Raw genomic sequence first — 25,598 nt, 5'->3', positions numbered from 1 at the left:
GCCTCTGAGTTCCCATCCTGGCTCTGGATCAATATATACTCTTTTAATATATCATGTGTTACTCCAGCTATGATGGCCATTTTTACAGATGTGGAAACTGAGTTGTAAGGCTTTTGAACAATTTGTACATAGAAATTTAATTTTTGTTAGAATTGGGTTTTTAACAGGGCTTTTTTTTTTTCTTTCTTTCTTTTAAACCCTTACCTTCCATCTTGGAGACAATACTGTGTATTGGCTCCAAGGCAGAAGAGTGATAAGGGTAGGCAATGGGGGGTCAAGTGACTTGCCCAGGGTCACACAGCTGGGAAGTGTCTGAAGTCAGATTTGAACCTAAGACTTCCGGTCTCTAGGCCTGGCTCTCAATCTACTGAGCTACCCAGCTGGCCCCTCACAAGGCTTTTTTGAGTCAGCAAGTTTTTATTAAGAGCTGACAGAGCTAGGTACTCTGCTAAGCACTGGAGATCAAAATAGAAGCAAAAGAAACAGTCCCTGCCTTCCAAAACGTTTATACTAGGATAGAGAATACATTAAAGGTACCTACAGGTGGAAGATAATTCCAGGCCTGGAGGACAACCAGTGAGAATGCAGAGTCAGCAGATGGAGTTTCATGTTCAGCAAAGAGGTCAAAGTCATTGGATGCCTGATTGTGTGGAGGGGATAAGGTATAAAAAGACTGGAAAGATAGAAAGGGACCAGATTATGAAGGACTTTAACACTCAAACAGAAAATATTTTATTTTATGTTGGAGGCAATAATAAATACATTAACCAAAGTTATTTCTATTTTTAAAAATGGGCTTTATTCACAGTGATTTATATGGGCTTAGGCAATGTTTTTCAGTATAATTCCTTATGTTGCAAAAATTATATGGTTTGGCCATGCAAATGGCCAAAACTGGAGTGTATCAGAGATTTATATATGTTTCCTAAACTGTAGTTAATGTTTTTCAGTAGAACACCTTAAGCTGCAGAAATTCTGTGGTTTGGCCACCCAAATGATTTGACAGCTGTTCCCTTTCTTTTTGTGTAGTGCCAATGGAAGTCCTTGTTGCAAAATAAAACACCTAGTAAAGTTCTCTACGCTAACTGTATTTGGATTGTGATTTAAGTGGTACTTTGATAGGAAAACCATTTTTGTTGCCCCAAGGATTTGGGGCTTCTAGTCTGTAAATGAAAATTAATTTCAGTAGTTGAAAGATATAATTGTCATCTGGGATCAATATATAGTTTCTTATTGATACTGTTGAAAGATGCTTCATTTGTATTTTGTTTAATTTCTTCCTAATGTTAGGAAATTTTCAGAAGGCTAGCTGTCTTTTTCAAATTGCATTCCTTCAATTATCCACAATCCTTCAGGAGATAGAATCAAATGTGAACTACCTTGGGTCAATTTCTTTAAACCAGAACAACTTCAGTTACAAGTGAGAGTATGATATTTTTAGTCTTATTCTGGAGTCTGTTTCTATAATGTGCTGTTTATATTCTTTGAAATGTTGTATTATAATGTGAAATGTGTGTTTAGATTTAAAATTTTACCATAGATTTTGATGTCAAATAGCAGAACTACAACAAATTTTATTTTCCAGAACATTCACTGAGTATTCACTGCCAGCCTGATCCTATGGTAGATGCTTATAAATAAATTTGTGAAAAGATATTCTGTGCTCTTGGGGAATTTGCTTTCTTAGATACATATATTTGTTACTATGGCCACATCCAACAAAGTTATTGGAACGAATAAAAGTGTATACTTTTAACAATAGAAGTTTAAGGAATAGAGAAAAGGCAAAGCTTGTTATTAATTTTTTATTCTTTTTTAAAAATTTCTTTACAGTGGATTTTGGAAAGGATGAACTAAACTTTGAAGGAACTTAAACAGGAGAAAAATAGAGAGAATTTTTAGAGTTGGATTATAGGTAAATGAGAATATAGGGAAAGAGGGAGGAGAGAAGACAATTTGACATATCTTGGGACCCTGATTTCTAGCAGGGATTGGTGGAAGAGAAAAGGAGACAGAAAAAGAAAAGAAGGAAATCATCATTCTCTCCCTATATGTAGATTTCATGGTAAAAAATCTTTTAGATAGAACCACAAATAAAAGGTACATAATAAACATAATGAAATTAATTCTTTAAAGCATTTTTAAAAGCAACCATTTATACATATCATCAGTAGTCCTTGCTAAGTTTATAGTAAATTCTTTTATATAGGTCTTGATAAAACACTTCTTGGTAATCTCTAAAGCCTAAATTCAGAAATATTTCTATTATGTCTACTTTTCTAAATTAAAATCAAGTAAACAATCCAGTACATCATTGTGGCTAAATGAGCTTTTAAAATCACTGCAAATCTTTTGAATGCTTTACTAAATGTACTGTTTTTCTCTATAAAAACAATTTAAAATATGTACACCTATAATAGTAGACTACAGTCACCTGATATTTTGCCAACTTTCTTATCATTTAACCACATTATTAAAGTGCTAATGAATAATATCTTTTTAAAAGTTTCTCTACACCTCCAAAGCTTGTTAGCCCAGGCTAACACTGATTCAAAATATTTTTTAGTAGGATAGGATAGTTTGCAAGAAAAATAGGAAGTAATTACATTGTTTTAAACTTAAGTCTAACTTGCTTCTGATAGCCAAACTCTTCAACACTATTCATTTCAAAAATATTAATAACGTTTCTATTTAAAAGACAAACCTTTTATTTAAAAAGTTTGAATAGTGATTTAAAAAAAATTATGATGCTATAATTATTGTTATTCGGTCGTATACAACTCTTTGTGACCCCATTTTGTGTTTTCTTGGCAAAGATTCTGGAGTATTTTTCCATTTCCTTCTTTAGCTCATTTTACAGATGAGGAAACTGAGGTAAACAGGGTTAAGTGACTTGGCCAGCATAACTGAGATTGTGTCTGAGGTTGGATTTGGACTCAGGTCTTCTGACTCAAGACCTGACACTTTTATCCACTGCACCATGTACATATTTCAACTTACTAATTATAAAACACTTTATGTGACTTATTTAATTTGACCTCATAATAATTCTGTGGGGTAGATCCTGTAAATATTCATTCCATTAAGGAAACTGAGACTCTGAAGTGAAGTGGCTTAAGTCAAACAGCTGAAACTTGAACTCAGATTAGATTTTTAGCTCTTTTCCATTACATGAGAGCTGCCCCCCCCCCAGACCCCCAATAAACATGACCAGGTAAATTTAAGAGTAAATATAGACTAGTGTAGAAATAGTTGAGGGTTTTGTTTTTTTTTAATATTGTATTTATATTGATTCACTTTCATTTACTGTTGTTTACTGGTTTGTTTTTCTAATTGGACAGGTAAATATAGACAGAACTTTTTCTTTTCTTTTTTTTTCTACAATGAAACTCACTTTATGTAGAAGTACAAGCTCAGTTGTACTAAGGAGGTTGCTTTGTATTTAATTTGTATAGGTGAAATGGATCAAGTCCTATTTCAGTAAACTCCAGAGGGCTTTATAAGACAGGAAGTATAAAAATCTTAATGCAGTTTTAAGCTGTTAAACATTAAAACTGCAATTAAGACTTTTGGGAGATCTTGTTTTTAAGTTTTGTAGCAACCAGAACTGCTTGTAATAAGCAGACCCTTTTTTTTTTTTTTCTCTTTAGAAAGAATTTTATATTATAGAGGTTATTGCAATGGCATTTATCACAATTGGATTTGACCTTCATTTCCATGCTTCCTACTGGTTTAATTGTTTATTTATACAACAAATTGGTGTTTTCCTATATAATTTACTTATTTCTACATCAATTAGCTCATTCCTATGACTCCCGTCCTTGGTTTGATTTTTTTTTTTTCTTTGTAAGCTTAACTACCAGTGCATAGGAGAAAGATAAAGAAAAGATTTGTTTTCATTAGTTTAGGGGACTCCTGGCATAGGAATTTTCTCCATCATCTAGATGTAGCACCTCTCTGACTTAATAGACAAGTATTTGGGAATTGACTGAAACACATAGAGGGTAAATGCCTTGTTTAGGGTAGCACAGCTAATAAATGTCAAGAGATTTGGACTTTGGAGATTTAAATTCTTGACTACAAGCCCAGGACTCTCTTTGCTATATATTTTCCTTATAAACCTCATTATGTGTTGAGAATCGGAGGAGAAGGCTGATATGGGCCAGGAAATCCCAAATGTAAAATTCACCTATGTAATATTTAATTAATGCTCTTCAATTTTGGACTTTCTCTTTAATTTTTTTCTATTCCTTTTTCTTACATGTTATTTTAAATTTTATATACTGTAAGTAGACTTTTATCTCATAGATATGTACCCAGTTGGTACTTTTTATGAGCGACACTCAGGATTGTGTATTGCACAAAAAATGTATTTTCCTCATCTTTATTTTGGTTGACACTTTCCCTTAATATGCTTTTCATTAAATCTTGTTATGTTATGGTAGTTCCTCACTACCCACTGAACCAACCACCTACCAGTTAGTTAATGGCAAATTTATATTGAGGATTGCTTAATGGCTTGTGCTCCCTTTGGATTATTATTCTTATATTATTTTTGGGAGTGGGACTTAAACCTATTTCATTTCACTGTTCTCTTACCACTCTTTTGTCCCTTAACCTAAGTTGCTTTTTTTTCTCTCCCTTTTCTAGACTTTTAAATCATCTGAGACCAAAGCACCATCTTTCTCTCTACCAAAAGACTGTCGACTTTGCTACTTATTATCACCTTCTTTTACCTGCTTGACTGTTCTGCATAAAGCAGTGGGGCCAAGGATATATTCCAAGTGGTAACTGAATCACAGGATTCATAGCTTTTAGAGATGGAAAGGATCTTAGATATTGTTTAATCTAACCCTTTCCTTTTACAGATAAGACATGTAGACCTAGAGGATTATCTTGCTCAAGGTCACACAGAGAGTAAAAGCAGAGCCAAGATTGAAACTATGGCCCTCTGACTCTAAGCCTACTTATTAGTGCCTCGCATGCATGTGGCTGATGAGAGACAAAAAGTTGTTCTAACATATATCAAGTAAGTCCCCTGGAAAAAGGAATCAGAGATATTTGCCCCATTCTTATTTCCAGTACATGATGGGATTCACCGAGTAGGAAAGGAGGCCATGCACTCAAATCAGACCTTACCACAGTCCTCTCCACAACATCCACAACAAGCCATCATCCACTTTTCATTTGAAGATTTCAAGTGAGAAGGAACCTCCTGCTATATGACTTGATCTGAATTAATTTGAACAATGAATCCCTTGAAGTGTTCTCATATATTTGAATCTTCACCATTTGAAGTTTTAATTTTTTAATTTAATATAATTTTTTTGTGGTGTCATTTGAATCTTATCTGAATCTTTATGACCTCATTTTTGGGTCTTCTTGGCAGAGATCCCGCGGTGGTTTGCTATTTCCGTTTCCAGCTCATTTTACAGATGAGGAAACTGAGACCAGTAGAATCAAATGACTTGTCCAGGGTCCTACATGTAGTAAATGTATGAAGCCAGATTTGAACACATGAAAATGAGCCTTCCTCATTCCAAGCCCAGTGCTTTAGCGACTGCACCACCTAGCTGTCCCTCTATGAAGTTAATTATATAAAATATGGCGATTGGCTCTAGCTCTATGGAAATAAACTAAGTGAATTCAAATAATGTGACTACTTTAGGGGATTCATCATTTATACAAATTAAGGCTTAGCTGCAGCCCATTACATTTTTATATAGCTCTGATTGTTAGGAAGTTTTACTTTACATAGACTTGAAATCTCCCTCTGTGCAAATTCCACACCTTGTTTCTAGGTCTTTTCCATGGCCAAGAATAAGAATTCCAAGCCCCATTTGACAGCTTTTCAAATATTTGTAAGTGATAAATCTTCCTTTCCCACCATCCCAGATCTTTTCTCTAAGCTACACACTCCCAGTTTCCTCAACTGGGATCCCTCAAAATGTATGTGTAGAATTATTTCCACATTAGAGTGTAAGCTCTTTAAGCACAGGAACTTTTAAAATGTTTTTCTTTATATCCCTATGGCCCAGCACGCAATAAGTGCTTAACAGATGTTTATTGATTGACTGATTGTTATTTAGGGGAAAGTAACTTTTTCCTCTCCTAAGTATTACTATAGAATCTTCTTACTACATATTGGGAACTCTTTAATGTTTTTCCTTAGCAAAGTTACTGCTCAGTAAACATCTGTGGAAAGAGACAGTGTTTCTAGAGGTAGTTGCAGTCAAGAAACTTAAGGATATAACTTTGAAAGAACTGTAGAACTATCCAGCAAATGAGTCAGTTAGCTTTAGCAGAATTGTTAGGGTTCTTATAAGCTATAAGATCTTGTACTTTATTCTGAAAATCTGTTTTCACTTTTTTCTATTCTGAACTAGGAGAGTATATCCTACGGATTATTCCCTGGGCTGGATTCAAAGAAAGAAGAGGCTAAGAAGTTAGATGGATCTTGTACCTTATTTTCCCCCACATATCTGTAAATGTTTCAAGGACTACTTTAAAAAAAAACAAACAAACTTAAACATTCCTAGTCCCAGATATCATGATGTAAAGCCAATACACTGTGGTTTCAGGCTGAACTTCCCTTCTCCTTCTACCAAATGAAATAGTTTCTTAGGTTCCTGCTCCATCATGCACCAAGATGTTGGCCCTTGGCCTGCTTGTCCTTGAGTGGTTACTGGAGTTTTCCAGGTCTTTCTGCTGGTGAATAAGACTTGTCACGATGGCCACAGCAGCTTCGTTACCTTTTTCCTCCTACTTGAAGATAAGTGTTAGATTTAACCATCTTTATGACGTGCAGCTTTCCAAAATCAGAATGATGAACTGGTTTTTTTATGTGCCCTGGTGGTGGCTTAGTAGGAAGTTTCGTGATTACTATAGACTTCAATTTAGGAGTCCGTGTTGGAACTGTCTGCTGGTACACCTCCTTGATCTTGAAGTAAACAGAAGAAAAGACAGTTAATAGTTCAGTTGGTAGACACGGAGTGATTCTATGAATAGTCAGAACACTCAGATTTTCAGCCAAAAGGGCGACTTCCTCCCTTCATTCAAGGCAAGGAGACCTGTCAGATTAGATATGGGTAATTGGGAACAAGTTGAAGAGTGGGAAGTTTGAGAAAAAGAAGGGCTAATTTGGTTCAGTTCTTTTTTTTAAATAGGCAACTAGGGGACAGCTGGGTGACTCAGTGGATTAAGAGCCAGGCCTAGAGATGGGAGGTCCTACATTCAAATCTGGCCTTGGACACTTCCTAGCTGTGTGACCCTGGGCAAGTCACTTAATCCCTGTTGCTTAGCTCTTATGGCTCTTCTGCCTTAGAACCAATACAAAGTACTCATTCTAAGATGGATGGTAAGAGGTTTAAAAAAATAAAAAATAAAACAAAATGGGTAACTAGATGGTATATCAGATCGAACATTAGCTCTGGAATCCTTGAGATATGAGTTCAAATCTAGTACTTTTATTAGCTGTGTGACCTTGCTTGGACGAGTGATACTCTCTATCTGACTGTTTCCTCGTCTATAAAGTTGTAATAATAACACCTGCTTCCCATAGATGTTCTGGAGATAAAATGAAATATTTGTAAAGCATTTTGTAAACTTAAAATTCTGTATAAATACTAGTTGTTGTTACTATTTTTCTCTCACCAAATAAAAAAACTTGACTGCCAATTTCTCCTAGAATGATAATATATAGCAAGTCTCAACATATTTCCTTTAGTCATGAGAAGCAAACCTTGAGCTCTCATATTTTTTGTAACCACATAGATTTAATAAATAACACATTAAAAAGTGCTTTCTCATGGTCAAATGTGTTTGGGTCCATTTTTTCCCCCCGGATCTGTAGCTAAAGTGATAGAAGGAATAGGTGTTGTCAGGGCCTGAATTCCAGACTGCGCTAACCTCAGCTGGTCCTTCTTTGTTTGGCCTTTCTTTATTTTACTCTTATTGCTTCCATATCTCATTCCTCATGGTCAACAATGAATTTTCTTTTGTCTGAAGCCTCAAACCCACGTTTCTGCCCCTCGTGTGCAGAACAGATAATAATACCTCCTCCTTTACTGAGATCAAGGACCTTTGTCCTGTGCTTAGAACACATTAAACTCTCCCCTGTTTTTTTCTAACTCCTTTCCCCTCTCACCCTGAGACAGCCTGAGAAAGGAGCTTACAAACCAATGTCTTCACTTTGATACTCTCCATTTGTTCCCCTAATCTTGCAACCTGAATTTAGTCTCTTTCACTATCCTATTACTAGTTCATTGGCCAAGGTTGTGATAAAAATCTATGGGATAGAAATCTCCCAGTGTTCCTAGAAATACCATCTTTCAAGTAGTTGTTGAAACATATTAGACTGTTAATTGTGTGATATATCCTATTGCAATATAGGATTTTACTTTGATGTTTTTTCCTCAGTTTTCATATTATTGAGGTTCTCTGCTAGAATAACATTCTTGTCCTATAAAAATTATATTAACACATAATTTATTAATACTAATAATATTAACACTTAATAATCACATATTACAATCATTAAATATTTGATCTCTGAGGGCCCTTTCAATTCTAAACCTTATCCTGTGAGACAGTAGTTCTCAGGACTGACCCTTTGTGTTTCCTGAGATCCTTTCAAGGAGTCCTCCGGGTCAAAATTATTTTCCTAATAATACTAAGATATTATTTGTCTACTAAAATATTCCTGTCTTTTCCAACTAAGTATCAGAGAGATTGGATTTTCTTCATATATTTTAAGCAAAACAACATGTTACAGTGGTTTGAATGCAGACATTGGTATAAAAATCCACCTGCTTTCTATTAAGTCAGACATCAGAGGATTATAGAAATATATAAAACAAGGCCAATTTTCTCACTAATTTTTTTATTTTGGAAAATATATTTTTGTAAAAATGTTATCTATATTATCTATATGTTATATATCTATATACATATATGCAGTAATTCACATCATTGATATTTTTAATGAATTAATACATATTTTAGAAAATATCCATCTTAATTTCAAATACAGTAAATATTGATAGCTAGAATCCACTTAAAAGCTTTTTGGGGTCCTCAATGATTATTAATAGTGGAAAAAAAAAGGTTCTGAGGCCCAAAAGTTTGAGAAATGTTGCTATAAAACATCTCTTAGCTTCCTTTAAAAGAGCCATAAAGTATAATAATAATAATGGCTTGTATTTATATGGTGCTTAAAGGTTTGCAGAATGTTTTGTGTGCATTGTCTTAACTCATAAGCCCTGCAGTTCTTAATTTTTTTAAAGAATATTCCCTTGAGTACTTGTAAGCTCTCCTGAGGCAAGGACTGTGGCATTCATTGGTTTTCTTAATTAACCATACGCTGCTAAATATGACAGACATTCAGTTAATTCTAGTTGGTTTATATTCCCTATTGTTGGCAGCAATTTAATGGGGAAGTGCTCTGGATTTCACTACAAAGTTTCTGCCTTTAGATGGCAGCAAAGGATAGTTCTTTGCTTTGGAATTGCAAAAGCAAATCCATATTTAGCTTATCCATTGAACTAAAGAATGGGAAGGGGCCTTTAATGGTCTCCTGGTCCCAACAGCTTATTTTAAAGATGGAGAAACAGAGAAGCTCAAGAACTTACCTACAAGTTAGTGTCAGAGTCAAGACTTGATTCCACATCTTCTGGCTCACATCTCAAATTGGGATTATTGCTCTTTTCTGAGTTTAAAAAAGTTTCAAACTAAACGTAGAGCTAAACAAATTATATATCTCTTAGAAGAATCCCATGTCAAAATAGCTACTATCTAATTGTATACAAATTTAAACAGTATATGCAATAAGACTGGGCTTTGTAATAAAACGGTGATTTTTCCCCCCTTGCTGAGACTATCAGTATGCATAGAACTTGGAAGAGATTAAAGAGTCTGGGGAACCTCATAGGACAAAAAAATGAAATAAGTGTATTGAGCTCACTTTAACATTATATTTGGAAAGTGTCTATTTAAAAGTAGCTGAAAGATACAGATTGCAAGGAGTAGAAAAATTTTTTTTCTTTAGGAATGTTTATTTGGAAATGTTAACATGGTAGCAGTTCAGAATCACATCATCTCAAGGTTGTAAGGGTTGCTATTTGGTCTAATTTATATACGAATAGGAATCTTCTCTATAATAATCTCAGTAGGTTCTCATCTGGTCTCTTTTTGAAGTGATGGGAACCTACTGCTTCCTGAGGAATGCCATTCCACTTTTGAATAGCTCTAAGTTTTGTTAAGATGGTAATTGTTATATATATATATTTTTAAAAACCCTTACCTTCCATCATTGGTTCTAAATCAGAAAATAAGAGCTGGGCAATTGGGATTAAGTGACTTGCCCACAGTCATACAGCTAGGAAATTTCTGAGGCCAAATTTGAACCCAGGAACTCCTGTCTCTAGACTTGTCTCTCTGTCCACTGAGACACCTAGCTCTCCTGTTAAGGTTATTTGAGGTAGCTAGAGGGCGCAGAAATGCTGGACCTGGCCTTGGAAAGATCTGGATCCAATCCTATGCATACATTTAGTAGTTCTATGTTGATGGTCAAGTTATTCAACCTCTCTCAGCCTCAGTTATCTGTAAAATGGATATTTTCTCAGTTTACCATCTGTAAAATGGATATAGTAATCTCCTACCTCTAAAGGTTGTTGTAAGAATGAGATACTATTTGTGAAGTGCTTTGCATAACTTAAACATAAATGCTAGGTATTAATTATAGTTAAGCTTTAATCTGCTTCTGCAACTTCCATCCACTAACCTACTAGTGTCAAGTAGTTCAAGTCTAATCTCTCTTCAAATAATTGAAGATAATTATGTCCCTCATTAGTCTTTTTTTTTTCCTGGGCTAAGATTCCCCAGTTTCTTTAGCTCATTCTAGTATAGTCTTCTCAACATTTTGTTTGCCTTTTTTGGGGGCCTATTCTCATTGGTCAATTTGTCGTCCCTTTCTAAAATGTGGAACTCATTCAGTTGAGATATATAGTGATAAAGAGATTGTGAAAGCAATTTCAGATCCCCTCCAGCATTTGTCATTTTGCCCCAAAAGCAATTTAGTATGTAGGTTCTGGAGGAACAAATAATAAACTTGTAAAAATAGCATCCGGTTAGCATCAGTATTCTAAGAGTTATATAAATTCAATTATGAAACACAAAATTTTATTGAGTCTTATGTGTCTGTTACACACAGTCTAATCTTGTGCTAATTTGTGGGACTAGAAGTCATTATTTTACTCATTTTATCCCAGAGAGCATAAGTAAACGATTTGTCCTTATTGATGAAGTCCAGGAGTTATAGAGCTGGAGTCAAAATATTTGTTTCCTCTGAATGAAATTTAATCTTCACAGTGCATGGAAATTTTAGGAGCAACATGGTGAACTTTTGTAGAGAAAACAGTATTCTTTGAAAATCTCTGCCTTATTGGATTGATGCTAAAGGACTTCAAGAGGATATAGTATTAGCTATAGAGTTTTTAAGTAGAATGAGGTTCTGAAAGACCCAGTCATCTTAGTTTTTAATGGAATCAAAAAACTTAGAAAAGTAAGAAAGGAAGTATTAGTTCATCTAGTTCAACCTCCTAATTTCACAGAGGAATTAATTGAGGCCAGAGAAGTTCAATATAACTTTTCCCAAGGTTGCTCATGTAGTAGCAGAAAGAACTAGTTTCTCTGGTTTGACTCCATCCAAATCAATTGTTCTTTGACCTTCACCATAGTGGAAGAAGTGTTCTAAGCTCTAACTTCATTCAGTGACTTTGCCAGGGAATATCTAGGTCAATGCGTTGTTTATTGAAACTGGTTTTCCATAGTTTTGTTTAAGGTGCCCAATGGGAAACAAGACTCAGGATTCCCTATCTGATTCTTACTTGTTCCAGATTTTTCCTTTTCTTCAAGCCCCCAAACAGACTTCTTGCTAATCGTATATTTTACTTATGATGCTTTCAATGTTTGGGATACTTCCTTCCCTTTTCCTCTTCCATCTGTTGAAATGTACTTCCTTTCATTAGCCTTCTCTGAAGACTTTTGGAGACCCTACCTTGGATCTCAGTACAGCGATATGTATATTGTATTCTAGTTATAACTGTCTCATGCTCTAACTAGACTATAAGTTACTTATGTTCAAGAATTGTTTCTTATCTCAACTTCCTATATACTATAGCACTTAGCACTATGCTTTATACATAATGAACATTAATATTTTTAATTGAATTGGTAATATAAAGAGGAAGTCCTGAAATGGAGGGAGAATCCTCAAAATATTGGATTTTTTTTCTCTTTTTGTCTCATGCTACCGACTAGAAAATCATTGCTATTAGGTTGTTGATGTGGGGAGGAAGAAGTTAAATGATAATATGATGTGCCAAATGACCTAAAGGAATTAGACTGTTTTTGTATACTTCTTTCTCTTTTTATTTAATTTAGCCTTCCTTTTTTAGGATAAGCCTTTGTCAGCTGGAATCTGACCCTTTTGTAAGGAAAGGAACCTTTTGAAAGGAATCCCATTTAAAATAATATATCTAATGTTAACTAGTTGGAAGACCCATGAGGTAATTAGATCATATCCATTAACCTTCTCAAAAGAACATTTGGTTTTAAATAGATTCCCACTGTTCCTGAGTGTTATGATTTGTATTCAAGGGCGGTCCAATTTTGAGGTGAAGATTATAGTAATTTGGTCTTTTTAGATTATGATGTAATATGCCTTTGTGGTTTCTGGGCCTTTGACTGGAAAGGGAAATGTACTAATCTGCCTCCCTTCTCACCCCAGTTACTCCTCATTTCTATTTCTAAAATGATTAAACCATGGGCGGAGGACAATAGGAGAGTAAACTCTGGCTCTAATTAGTCTACTCCTTGCTCTATCCATTCATTTCCTTCCTAATCTTTTTTTTTTTTAATGTCAGAAAAATGTAATTGTCCATAGAACCATTTAGTTAAAATATACTAGCCTTAGACAACTTGGAAATCTTATTTGCTTTTTATTTCCTTATGCCCTTTTTCTTAGCCTTTCCAGCCTGCAAGTTGTGTTTTGTTTTTACATTTTTCTTCCTATTCTCCTCTCCTTTTGGTTTTCTTTCCAGTTTCTTGATATATATTTCTTCAAAGTTCCTCACCCCTCCTTTACACCAGTAATTTTGAATTGCATGTTCCTCCATATTAATCTCAGTTCCCGTTCCTTGATTATTTCATCTTCCATATTTATTTCTTGTTTCCTCTCTTCAGTTCACTTGGAAAAGGGGAATCAAGGTTAGGAGAAATATTAAAAAAACAAAAACAAAATGAGAACATTAGTCTTTAAATTAATTTAATGATTGCTGGGTGTAAATGGCCTTTTTTGCAATTCTGATGCCTTGTTTTGTTTTCTACTTGGCCTAATGACTTTACTTCCCCATTTTCTAAAGTTTTTTGGAAAACCCATATTTTCAACAGTTCCTCCCCTTTTTTTTAGTTTAATGTTTCTTCCTCATCTGAAAAAGAACACTGAACTCGTTGGTCTCTAAGGGACTCTCTAGTTCTAATTTTCTTTAAGGCTTTTCATTCAATCAAAACAATTCCACTAGGGACACTTTAATCTCCTAGTCTAAAGAGGATAAAAGTTCATAGGTGAAGAGGTAGACCATTTCTTTATATGCTTTATATATGTTGTTCTTAATATACGCTTTATATATGTCCTCCCATTCAGATTTCAAGACTCTTTTAAGTGGGGCTTTTTCATCTATTGTACATTTGTATATATAGGACCTAGCACTTACTATTTGATCCATACTTTAACTTTTAAACTCTTTTACTGAGTTGTTTTTCATTTTTACATTCCCAATATTTAGTTCATAATACCTTGTGCATACTAGGTACTTATTAAATTGAATATCTGCTTTACAATTGTTAGGAAGATCAAGTGAGAAAATGTATGGAAAATGTTTTCTGTCTACAACTCACTATGTAAATGGCAGCAGTTATTACAATATGCAAGTCAGATAGCCTTTTGGTTTGCTTAGTTGTGAGAAAAACAGATTGGCACCTACCTCATATGCCCATGGCTCTGACTGGCTGATAAAGGTAGGGTTTTCAAACTCCCAATGTCCTTCACAATTGGAACCTCACAGTTATACTTAAGACGATCTTACATCACTCACATTAATAGGAATATCTTCGGGATCCAATAGAGAACTTTAGATTCCTAAACTTATTTCTCCATTCTCTTAACTTAACATTTTTTAGTTTAGATAGCCATGGGAATGGCCTCATTTAAGAACCTGTCCCCTGCCCATGATTTGTAACTGGACTTAGGCCAGAAGTAGGACATTAGGCAAGGGGACTCAAACATCTTTCACACTGGTGAAGTTTTCCTGAAGTTTGCTTTGGTTTCCAGGATAGATTGTCCCTTTCTATGTGTTCCTCTTTTCTTCTCCTAATCCATGTATCCTTAACTCAGAAAACAAGAGGGCTGCATTTATGCAGGCCCCTGCCCCAGTGCTCATGAATCTGCAAAGCTTGGCTCTTTTAAAATTAATAGACCTATGACAAATTTACCTTGTGCAAGTGCATCTGGCTCAAGGAGAGACTCCAGGGGTTATCATTTTCTTTTTTATTTGCCCAGTGATAAGAATATTGTAGAGATGGCTAGAGAGAGTCATCTGCAGCCACACTGTAGGGCTTCTACTATGTATTGCAGCAGATGCAAAAATATTCCTATGGTATGCCTGACATCTTTACCAATATGTCTGGGCAATATAGTCATTATGTAAATTTTCATTGTCTAGAGAGGTTCCACCATAGTTTAGGAGGGGGATGCAGGAAGAATGGAATAGGTCCAAAATTCAGATTTCTCTCCTTATTTGGAGTCTGTTACTATCAGAGAATTGCTAGGTTTGACTTCATCAGAATTATTATTTAACCTGTTGTTCTCCCAGTATTCTTTGCTTTCTGGAGATATCTAAAAATCATTGAATAGAGAGGTTTCCTTGGAACAGGTAACATTTCCTGCAGTATAACTTGTGAAACAGATTTTACTGCAGATAGTTTTAAGTAAGACTAGACTATTGTGTTAATACACATTTTCCTGAGCTTGTTCTGGTAGGCAAGATGCCATATCCACATCCTTATGGGAAATGCCAGGCCTTCGGATGGATATTATAGTATGAAGTTCATTGTGATATGAAGCTATTTACAAGCTAACTTTAGTTTATATTGTTAACATTTTTTCCCAGTTGAGCTAACTTACTAAGAGTTGTATAACTGGTTAAAATTTAAATTCAGACATTAAGGGTCCCTTTTGAAGGCAAAGATACTTTTTTGGAGGAAAAAAAATTGTAACCCAGTTGGAGAACAGTAATATTGCTGGGAGTTGTCTTAAGAAAAGTGGTAATGTTGATAAACTTTTTCAATATGTACTGATTCATCATATTGGGGGATAGCCAATAACTAGTGTCATTCCAAGTAGCCAACCCTGTGAAATGAACATTTTCTTGTGGGAGAATTTATCTCCATTCTTTTGACCAGGATTGGTGGAATTTTTAAATAATACATATTATTGTAGGTATGTATGTATATATTTAATATGTATTCCAGCTCCTGAATTTGGTTATTCAAAGACTGACCTTTGAGCTGAATCATGAAGGAAAGTTAGGGAGTTTAAAAGAGATTGAAAAGTTAATGGATAGAGCATTCCAGGCACTGAACGCAAAGCCTAGGAGGTGGAAGATGAAATCTCAAAGAGGTCAGTATAGTTCCATCAGAGTTCATGGGAATAGAGTAAGGAAAATTAATAAGTAGGAAGGGACCAAGTTATATAGAATGTTAAATGTGAACAGAAGAGTTGATATTTGATCTAGGGGATAATAGGTAACCATTGGAACTTACTGAACAAGAAGGCCATGTGGTCAGTGGTAGCTGAGTGGAGGAAGAGGAGAAAGGAGAGAGATGAGTTAGGAAGACCAGTTAGATTAGGGGTCTTTACTTAAGATCCAGGAACTATTTAAACATTTTAGTAGTTGCATATCAATATAATTGGTTCCCTTTGTCATCCTGGGTATATGGTGTTTTGGACTTAAAAACATTATTCTGATAAAGGATCCATAGATTTCTATAGATTACCAAAGTGGTTCATGGTACAAAAAAGTTTAGAGATCCTCCGTTTTAGATTTCTTCTCAGGTGTTTCCATTGTGCCTAAAGCCTGATTCTTTTTGAACCTATTTGGCATTTTCTTGGCAAAGGTCCTGGAGTGCTTGCCATTTTCTTCTCCAGTTCATTTTACGGATGAGGAAATTGAGGTAGACAGCATTTAAGTGACTTGCCCTGGGACAGCCAGCTGGTAAGTGTCTGCCACCAAATTTGAACTCTGATTCCAGGCCCAAGGCTCTATCCATACTGTGTCACCCTTAGCTGATCAATCTTTTCAAACAGTAAGATAATGGAAATGAGCAGCTATTGCATAGAAGCAGTTTCTCTACTATCTTCTGTGAAGAATATGTATTATAAATGAATTGACATTTTATTAGAGAACCACACAATTGAATAATTGGAAGGAAGCTCTGATAAAGTAGCTGCCTAATAGTTGTACCAACTATAGAGTTAGTTTAGATATAATCCCATTCTCTACTGGAAGCCTTTCCACATCCCCATTAATTCTAGTGCTTTTCTTTTGTTGATTATTTCCAGTTTATACTATTTATAGCTCAATTGTATGTCATCGTTTATGTGTTGTTTGCCCCTTTAGATTGTGAGCTCCTTTAGTGCAAGGGGCTATCTTTTGCCTTTCAATGAGTTCCCAGAAGTTAGCATAGTGCCTGACATATAGTAGTCACTTTATGAATCTTTATCAACTGACTGACCTGGAGTCTCAGAATTTAGGAAGGGCAAGGCTATATAAAAAATGAGAGACACTTATAAAAAAGGGGGAAAATAGAGGGTAAAGAGGAGATATGTTCTTATGAGTTCTTATGACACTGCAGTCGTATGACTTCTTTACTATATCATGTTAGTTTAATGTGAATATAGATAAATTAGGAGTACTTCGCCAAAAAAACAAGACACACTTTAAAAAGTCTCTTAGTCTGAAAAGAATAATAAAATAGGCACATTTGGGTTACTGAGAGAAAAACTCAAATTAAAAAATCTACTTCAATCTTCCAAAGAATTGCCTTAAGAGAATCACAAAATCTTCAACAGTTTGTGATTTAAAAAATGTTTTTGAAAAAAGGAATATTATATGTTGGAGGGGATCCTTTAATGGCAAAGTTCAGGTCAGAGTGATATTTTATAATATCCATTCATCTGATGACCTGATGGAGTAACTGATGAGATATTCCTTAAGCAACACCATGTGGATTCTGTGCTATAGTATTATCAAATTATAAAGCACTTACAGATATTTATTCATTTAGCTCGTTGAACTCTGAGCATTTCTAACCCTGTAATTTTGACTTTTGATAGGATGCCTGGTGCTATGCAGCTACTTGAGTTTTTCCATTCTTGACTTAAATTGAAAAAATGGAAAGAGTCTGGCAGAGGGGGAAGAACTTAAGGTTTATTTAAATTAAAATGACTTTCCATATATTTTGAGTGTTTTATTTTAACCATTTCTATCACAGATTCACCTCAGTAAGCAAAGGTGAGAGGCAAAGCCCATTTTTCTTTCTTTTTCTTTGAAGCTAATTTGCCACATACTTTATAATTATATCCTAAAATGTTCCCAAGAAACATAAGAATCAAAGGATCAAAATCATGAAAATTTCAAACTGGAAAGGACGTTAGAGGGTTTTTAGTTCAGCATCTTCAGGCCTAGGGACCTGAGGTGTCATAGAGAATTAATTTGAAGAAATTGGGCTCAAGTGGGTGGATTTTTTCCCCCACTAGGGTTGTGGAGCAGGGTGAGTTTGAGATGAGAAGTCCATTAAGAATGAGAGCTTCCAGGCATCATCTGCACTTCAATTAAATAGCAAGCATTTAAGGAGACCTTTTTGCTGCAAAGACTTCTAGGGGTCCTTGGATTCTAGTTAAAGGGGAACCTTTCAAGGGATTCTGCTTCCTACTGAGCAAAAAAGAGTGGAATAGTCAATATTTAATTCTATCTTGAGGTAGGTAGGTGGTGCAGTGGATAGAGCACTGATAGAGCAACCTATAGTCATGAAGATTCATCTTCCTCAGATCAAATCTGACCTCAAACACTTACTAGGGCTGTGTGCCCCAGGGCCAGTCGTTTAAACCTGTTTGCCTCAGTTACCTCATCTGTAAAATGAGCTGGAGAAGGAAATGACAAAGCACTCCAGTTTCTTTGCCTAGAAAATCCCTCAAGGAATCACTGGATATAAATTGCCTGCCAGACCAAAATTATGCACATCACACCTGGTATGTGTCAGGCACCATGTGTGGCAGACTGTGAACCCTATTTTGGGCATCAATGTGTTGGGTGTCATGTGCTCCTAAAATGTTTTTCTCTGTTTATGTTTTCCTTAAGCTTGCAAAATTGTCTTGCAAAGTGATTATTATGTAGGAGAAAAACCTTTAAGTATGGGGAGAAGGATTTGTGTGATAATTCAATAGAGTATCTTTCCCTTTCTGTCCAAATGGTTTTAAGGAGGAATCCCTTATGAAATATTATGAAACAATTCAAAACTAACTTGAGGAGTATAAAGAAATAATAAACTATAAAATAAAAAAAAAGGAGAAATGGGGCAAGAGGCTTATTGACAAATCTCAGAGCAACGTTTATGTGAATACAGGAGAGACTAGATAAAGAACAAATTGAGGGGGGCAACCAGGTGGCAGCTAGGTGACTCAGTGAATTGAGAGCCAAGCCCAGAGACAAGAGGTGCTGGGTTCAAATTTGACCTGACACTTCCTAACTGTGTGACCCTGGGCAAGTCACTTAACTCCCATTCCCTAGCCCTTACTGCTTTTTCTGCCTTGGAACCAATATTGATTCCAAGAAGGAAGGTAAGGGTTTTAAAAAAAAGAAAAGAATTGAGACAGGAGTGCTATACCATGAGACATAGAGTTGAAATTTGTGTTTTAAAATGTAAACTGTTTGATTTAGATTAGGAATTCTTAACTTTTTGTCAAGCTTTGGCAAAGACAATCCTTAGGCAGTTTGGTAAAGCCTATGGACCCCTTCCTTGAATAATGTTTCTAGATGTAAAATACAAAATATATAAGATTACAAAGGAAACCAATTATAGGGAAATACAGTTACTAAAATGTATATAAAGTTCAAGGACCTCAGGTTAAACACCTTTGATTTAAATGATACTTAAAGTTAATACAAATTCTTTACTTATTTAGGATTGTGATTCTGCCCTTAAACTAATAGAATTAGGGCCATATCTAGACCATACCAAGAAAGACAAGTAGCAAATTGATGGTGTTTTTCAAGACATTCTGGAGACTTGTTTTCTTGAGAAACATTGACAGCTTTTCATTCACTTCACTTCCTGCCTCTTTCTATGGTTCTAGGAAAAGCTGGTATAGACTTGGGTAATAACATTTATGGATTAGTATGCATATGGTTTGAATTTTTAGTGCACATTAAAATACTTAGGAATATGATAAGTTCATGTAATGTTTTGCAAGCCATCAACTTGTTTATCCTGGAAAGAAAACTTTTTTTTTCCCCTCCTAGTACAAATTTTCATAGAACTTAGAAAAATTGCCACCTTATTATCACTCTTCTCTAATGTGCCTAAATATAATATGGCACCTAGAAAATGGAAAGATGCTTGAGTCACTTCAGATGGAAATCTACCTCTTCAATCATCATCTTCATTTTCAGATGATTCAGTGCATTATTTTGATTGTTACGAAGTACCAGACTCCCCAGAAACACATGTTCCTAGTTGCTTAACAAGTTCACTCACATGTCATACAAAGTGAGGATAGGGATAGTTAAGACAGTTAAGACAGTCCATTTAGCAAAGCCCTCAGACTGCTCCAGATTTCACCCTTCTAATTCCATGAATATTCTTTATTTTTCCTTAGTGGGACTTTACCAGTTATAAGTTGTTTATCCTGGAAATTCTCCTCGATGAACTAACATTATTGCATTCTCTCAAGCAACTCTATAGAGGTAGTCTAACCCAGTCACCATCTTGCCTTGGTAAAATTTTTTGCCCTTCATTGATGATGACATGGACACTCCATTAATAGGCACAGGTTTCCAGTTATTGCACAACCTTCTACCTCACCCCCAGCCCCCAAAATAGTGATGAATTTGCTCATCTACTCTCTATTCTGAACTTGTGAAATGACTCACCACGGATTCGAATGGGCAGTTTTTGAAAACCAGCAAAGCTAGCTGGCCTTCTGCAGTAGTGAAAACTTTGGTTTGGCCATCCTTGGCACCATTTTCTAACCAATGAAGTTAATAGCCACAAGAGATTGTTATAGCTTAGTTTCAGACAGTGAAAATGCAAATAATGACACTCTGTAGTGAACAATAATATCAAATTTGAATTTCTAATGTTGGAAAACAAGTACTAAATATCAGTGCTTATGCCTGTATAATGACCCTCTTGTTTTATAAAACTTTTAAGGCTCAATGAACTATATTCATGTGACCCTGAGCAAGTCATTTATAGTCACTCCTCTTAGAATTGATACTAAGTTAGAATATAAGGACTTTTAAAAAACATCTCTAAGAACTAAACTTGCATTTCTGTTAGTCACCAGGTTGCAAGGTGATTTTCCTGTTAGCAGCATCAATGGTTTTTTAAAAGGATGGATAAGGAAGATTTCTTCCCCATTAAAAATATCCATATAATATCCCTTGGGTATTTCATTAATCACATTTCTTAGAAGCTATGAAGTTCAAACAGTCTCTCAATTTACAGATGATGAAGCAAATTATAAGAGTAATTCAGTATAAGAGTATTCAGTATAAGAGAATTCAGTAATCACTTTTAATGCTAAACTGTGATTAGGCCCAGGAAGTTTCATATCCTATACTTTTTTTTTTTTAAACCTTTACCATCTTTCTTAGAATCAATAAAAGTCTTAGTTCCAAGGCTAAGCAACTGGCATAAAGTCACTTGCCCAGGGTCACACAGCTAGGAAGTAGTTGAGGTCAGTTTTGAACCCAAGACCTCTCCCATCTCCAGGCCTATCTCTATCCACTGAACCACCTAGCTGTCCCTCATGTCCTATACTTTTACTGATTATTTTATAGGAAGATCAAGCTCTCTACTAGTTTAATAATTTACTCATTGACCTGAACTTCCTTTTGTCTCTGCCATTTTCCAAGCCACAAGAAAGATTTTTGAAGGGAAAATGAATGAATTATAGAAAGCATTTCTCAAGTGCTTATTATATGCAAAGCATTTTTTTTGGTAAATGAAAAATAATAGCTAAATGATTCTTTTAAGTTGTCTAAAGTCAGTATATTTTTTCTCATTTAGAGAGAAGTGTTTAACTTCAGTTTATTCAAATTTGGTAATATTATCCGTGTTATAATTAGTGAATCTTTTATTAACTCCTGTCTAAATGAATGGCAGCTAGGTTGCACAGTGGGTAGAGCCATGGCCCTGGAATCAGAAAGACCTGAGTTCAAATTTGGTCTCAGATACTATTTCTGTGACCTTGGACAAGTCACTTAACCCGATTAGCCTCAGTTTCCTCATCAGTAAAATAAGATGGAGAAAAAAATGGCAAATCACCCATGGGGTCATGAAGTGTCAAACATGACTTAAACTACCAAACAACAATAAATATTTCTCTCTTCATGCTTCCCTGGCCTGTTCTTTCCTAGAGGTTGGGAATTGAGTTGTATTGTCAAAAATGAAAAATGCCAATAGTTTATCTCTCTTTGGAGTTAGGATGGATCAAAACAGACTTTGTATGTTTTGAAGTGGAGTGAATTCATTTTAACTTTAGCTTACTAGTATCTATAAAGTCTGATCCATAGGTTTGTCTATAAAAGGAGGTGGTTGGATTAGATGTCCCCTTAAAGTCGCTTTCAGCTCTGACTCTGAGGCTATGTTCTCAGTTGTTGGTTTATAGAGCGTTGGAGGTGGAGTGGGAACAATTTTCCTTACCTGCCTGATCTTTATCTTGTTTCATTCAAAATTCAGCTCAAGCACCACCTTTTATCTGAATCCTTTCCTGATTCCTTCGGCCACTTTCATCTTCCCTGAAGAAATTACTTTGTATTTATTTTGTTTCTTTTTTTTACACCATATTCCTCTTCATTCTAGTGCCTTTCCTCTGTGGCTAACTTCTAATTTCTCTTGTATGTAGCTTGTTATTACATATTGTCTCCCTTGTTAAGATTGTGAGCTCCTTGCATGCAGGGACTGTCTTTTACTTTCCTTTGTATCTTCAATGCTTAGAGCAGTGCCTGGCACAAAGTGACTATTTAATAAAGTATCTATTAGTTTCTGACTTGGGTATATGTACATGTGAGGAAGGGTTGTTTTATTTTTTTGTTCATCCAGAGAGCCCAGCATAGTGGCTGGCACATGGTAGGTGCTTAATAAGTCCTCACTGATTGATTTGACTCAGGGAAAATACTCCTGGTCTAGATGTTAGTAGAATATCAAGGGAAATATATTGCATAGTATTCTACAATTGTTGAGCACTGTGGAACCCTTCCTAACTGGCCAGAACCCTGTCTACTAGCTTCATTTCTTAGCTCTTGGGTTCATTATGACTCTAGTCCATGATGTCAGAGCAGCAAGAATTACCAGCTATGCCATTCCCAATGGTGGTTTTGTGATGGAGTCCCAAGTAGCCATTAGAGGCTAAAACTGAGACTGCCCTATCCTTTTCACTTGTAACATAAGTTGGACTGGAATTCACAAAGTTAAGACTAGCCAACTGTGGTAAAACAATGTTGAAGTACATATTCAGGTTCATTTTAAGTATAGTAATTCTTAAATCCAAATGACAGAGGAGTTGTACATTTCAGTACTGCTATGTCCAAGTCAAAAAACGACTATTTTTTATTTAAGTAAAGAAACGTGAATTAAGATTTTAAATCATTGATGCCCAGGCCTAGATTTGTTATGCGGGTTGTCTTCAGTAAATAATCTTGAGAACTGTCATGAAATTATCAGAAAACGAATTTGTTAAGAAAAAAAATCTTTTTTAATTTATTTCAAGTTTAAATATTAGTACTTTAGGGAAAGGGGGAAGCTGTAAAATCCAGTACAAATCACTCCAAAAAGATTATTAGGGTCTGAGACCTAGAATTTTGGACAAATTAAAATTTGGGCCGAAACCAAATCTGAAATTTGAAAAAGAGATGCCATTTTTTTCATTTTTATATAAAAATAAATCCTCTCATTACCTTTACATTTTTAGGATCTTCTTGTTTTTTCCCTTAAAAAAAAAAACAGTCAATTCTATTCAAACCTACCCTCCTTGACTAGTGTTGCTTTTCAACAGAAAGACTTCTTGATGCCACCCATGAACTCTGGGCTTGCCATCCAGATTTCTATATCTCTTTTCTGCTGCCAATCTGTTTCTAAGTTCTGTTGATTTTTCATTTCTAAAATATCTCATATATGTCCTCTTCCTTCCCCTGACACTCTCATCACTTTGCTGCAGGCCCTTCCTACCTCATGCTTGTACTGTATAATCACCTTCTGGTTGATCTCCTTCACTTCAAGTCTCTCCCTATGACAGTCCATCCACCACTTATTAAAATAATCTTCCTAAAACCACCCATGTCAGTTCCCCTATTCAGTAAATTCCACTGATTCCTTATCACCATCAGCATCAAATATAACATCTTGTTTGTAATTCAAAACCTTTTATAACCTACTCTCCTTTTTTACAATCATCTTAAACCTTACTCTCACTCACTCTTCAATCAAGTGACCATAGCCTCCTTTCCATTCCATACATAAGACACTCCTTTTCTTGACTCCGTGTACTTTCACTGGCTGTTCCCCATTCCTGGAATCTCTCCTTCCTTGCCTCCTTTATTCCTGACTTCTTTCAGAACCCTGCTATCTCACCTTTCACAGGAAACCTTTCCTGATCTCCCCAATGCTGGTGCATTCCCTCCACGGGTACCTTTGTTTATCCTGTATCTCTCCTTTGTACATAATTGTTTTACATGTTGTCTCTCTCATTAGGCTGTGTGGAGATTAAAATTAACATGTAAAATACTAAATATTACATTTACAAATATTTTATTAATAACAAAATAACAAAAGAGACTAACTAAAAAGTACTAACCAGCTCCCTCCCAGGAACCAAAGAGAAAGAGGGAGGAGTTACAGCCAACTATAAAACAATAACGTGACTACCCAAAAGTGGAGGCGCAGAAGAGGTTAAAGGGAATTTTGGGAAAACTAAGGACTTATGTGGGATGAAGTCCAAGGTTCAAAATCTCCATTTATATAGCTGAGAGCTCCTTGAGAGCCAGAATTAGCTTATTTCTTGCTTTGTATCCCCTTGGCTCAAAAAAGTGCCTGGAATATATTGGGCATTTAATAAATGTTTATTGAATATGTAAAAGAAGAGGGAAGGTGGAAATCCTCCATATGGCACCAATACAAAGAAATATATTTTCAAGTGAAGGAAGATACAATTTCTTTTATGGCTTTTTAGAGCCTAACCATAAGTATGTACTTCTAAAGTATATGGTTATGTTTGTTTCATGACTAGATATTTCAGAACCCATCATCATCATTGCATGACCTACTAGACGTTTTTAGCTCTATAGTACTTTAGAATTTTAGAAGTGGCTATCTGGGTGGGAGGAAGAGGAGACCTCAGAATGGGGAGGGGAGTTCATTTTATGCCCCACCTCTGCCCCATATTTTTGTTGTTCATGTGAACAGAAAAACCAGCAGCATAAGAAGAGGGATAGATTTTTACAAGCTTCACTCATGGTAGAGATTTGAATTATCTAGAAATCTATTACAATATACTTATTAGAGCTGTTTCATTTTTATTCTGTCTCTCTCCCCATTCATTTTGCAGAGGTACACACACACACACACACACAAACACATTGCAGGAGAGAGACTTTCATATTTTAAAAATATGATTAGCTGTTAATTGGTAGTATGTAAGAGGAAAACATTGCAAAACTTAGTTCTACTCAAAGGGAAACATGTGGGGTAGTACAGATATAATGGGGAATAGGGAATACATGCCTTGAATGTATTATGATGAGGAGTCATTTTCTTCTGTAACACTATAAAAAACTTTACTTTGCATAACAAAAGAACAATTTTTTTTCAAACGAGAAATTATCCTGTATTGAAAGGTAGTAAGTGATTAATGTTTTTATTAGTCAGAACAGTGATTTAAACTTTTATTACTTCAATATCCAGGTGTACTCAGATGATCTTATGGGAAAATGTAATTATCTAAAGGTTTTAAAAATTGGAAGGTAGGGGCAGTTAGGGGGCTCAGTGGATAGAGCACCAGGCCTAGACAGAGGAGGTCCTGGGTACAAATTTGGCCTCAGGCACTTTCTAGCTCTGTGACCCTGGGCAAATTACTTAAAGGTATTTTCCAGAATTAAATGAAGAGCTTTTCTATGTATTCAATTTAGGAAAAGTTGCACAAATTTAACTGTAGTGTTGGTGAAGTTTTTTCATGTTTCTAAAGTGTGAACAAAAATAAGTCT

General features: G+C 35.3%; 2 protein-coding genes across 2 annotated transcripts in view; one reads left to right on the top strand and one right to left on the bottom strand.

Annotated features, from left to right (window-relative positions):
- The window catches only part of CMSS1 (cms1 ribosomal small subunit homolog), a 425,421-nt gene that overhangs the window by 4,659 nt on the left and 395,164 nt on the right, over positions 1-25,598 (top strand). The window lies entirely within an intron of this gene.
- Positions 6,406-25,598, bottom strand: part of FILIP1L (filamin A interacting protein 1 like) — a 341,519-nt gene continuing 322,326 nt past the window's right edge. Inside the window, exon 8 of the mRNA XM_044670129.1 lies at positions 6,406-6,940. Within this exon, the coding sequence (XP_044526064.1) occupies positions 6,749-6,940 (192 nt within the window). The 3' untranslated portion in view covers positions 6,406-6,748. The remainder of the gene's footprint in view (positions 6,941-25,598) is intronic.

This window comes from Gracilinanus agilis, chromosome 3 (genome assembly GCF_016433145.1).
Source record: "Gracilinanus agilis isolate LMUSP501 chromosome 3, AgileGrace, whole genome shotgun sequence".
NCBI lineage: Eukaryota > Metazoa > Chordata > Mammalia > Didelphimorphia > Didelphidae > Gracilinanus > Gracilinanus agilis.
The sequence above is the reverse complement of the archived record's forward strand: the minus strand, read 5'-3'. Positions and strand labels throughout refer to the sequence as shown.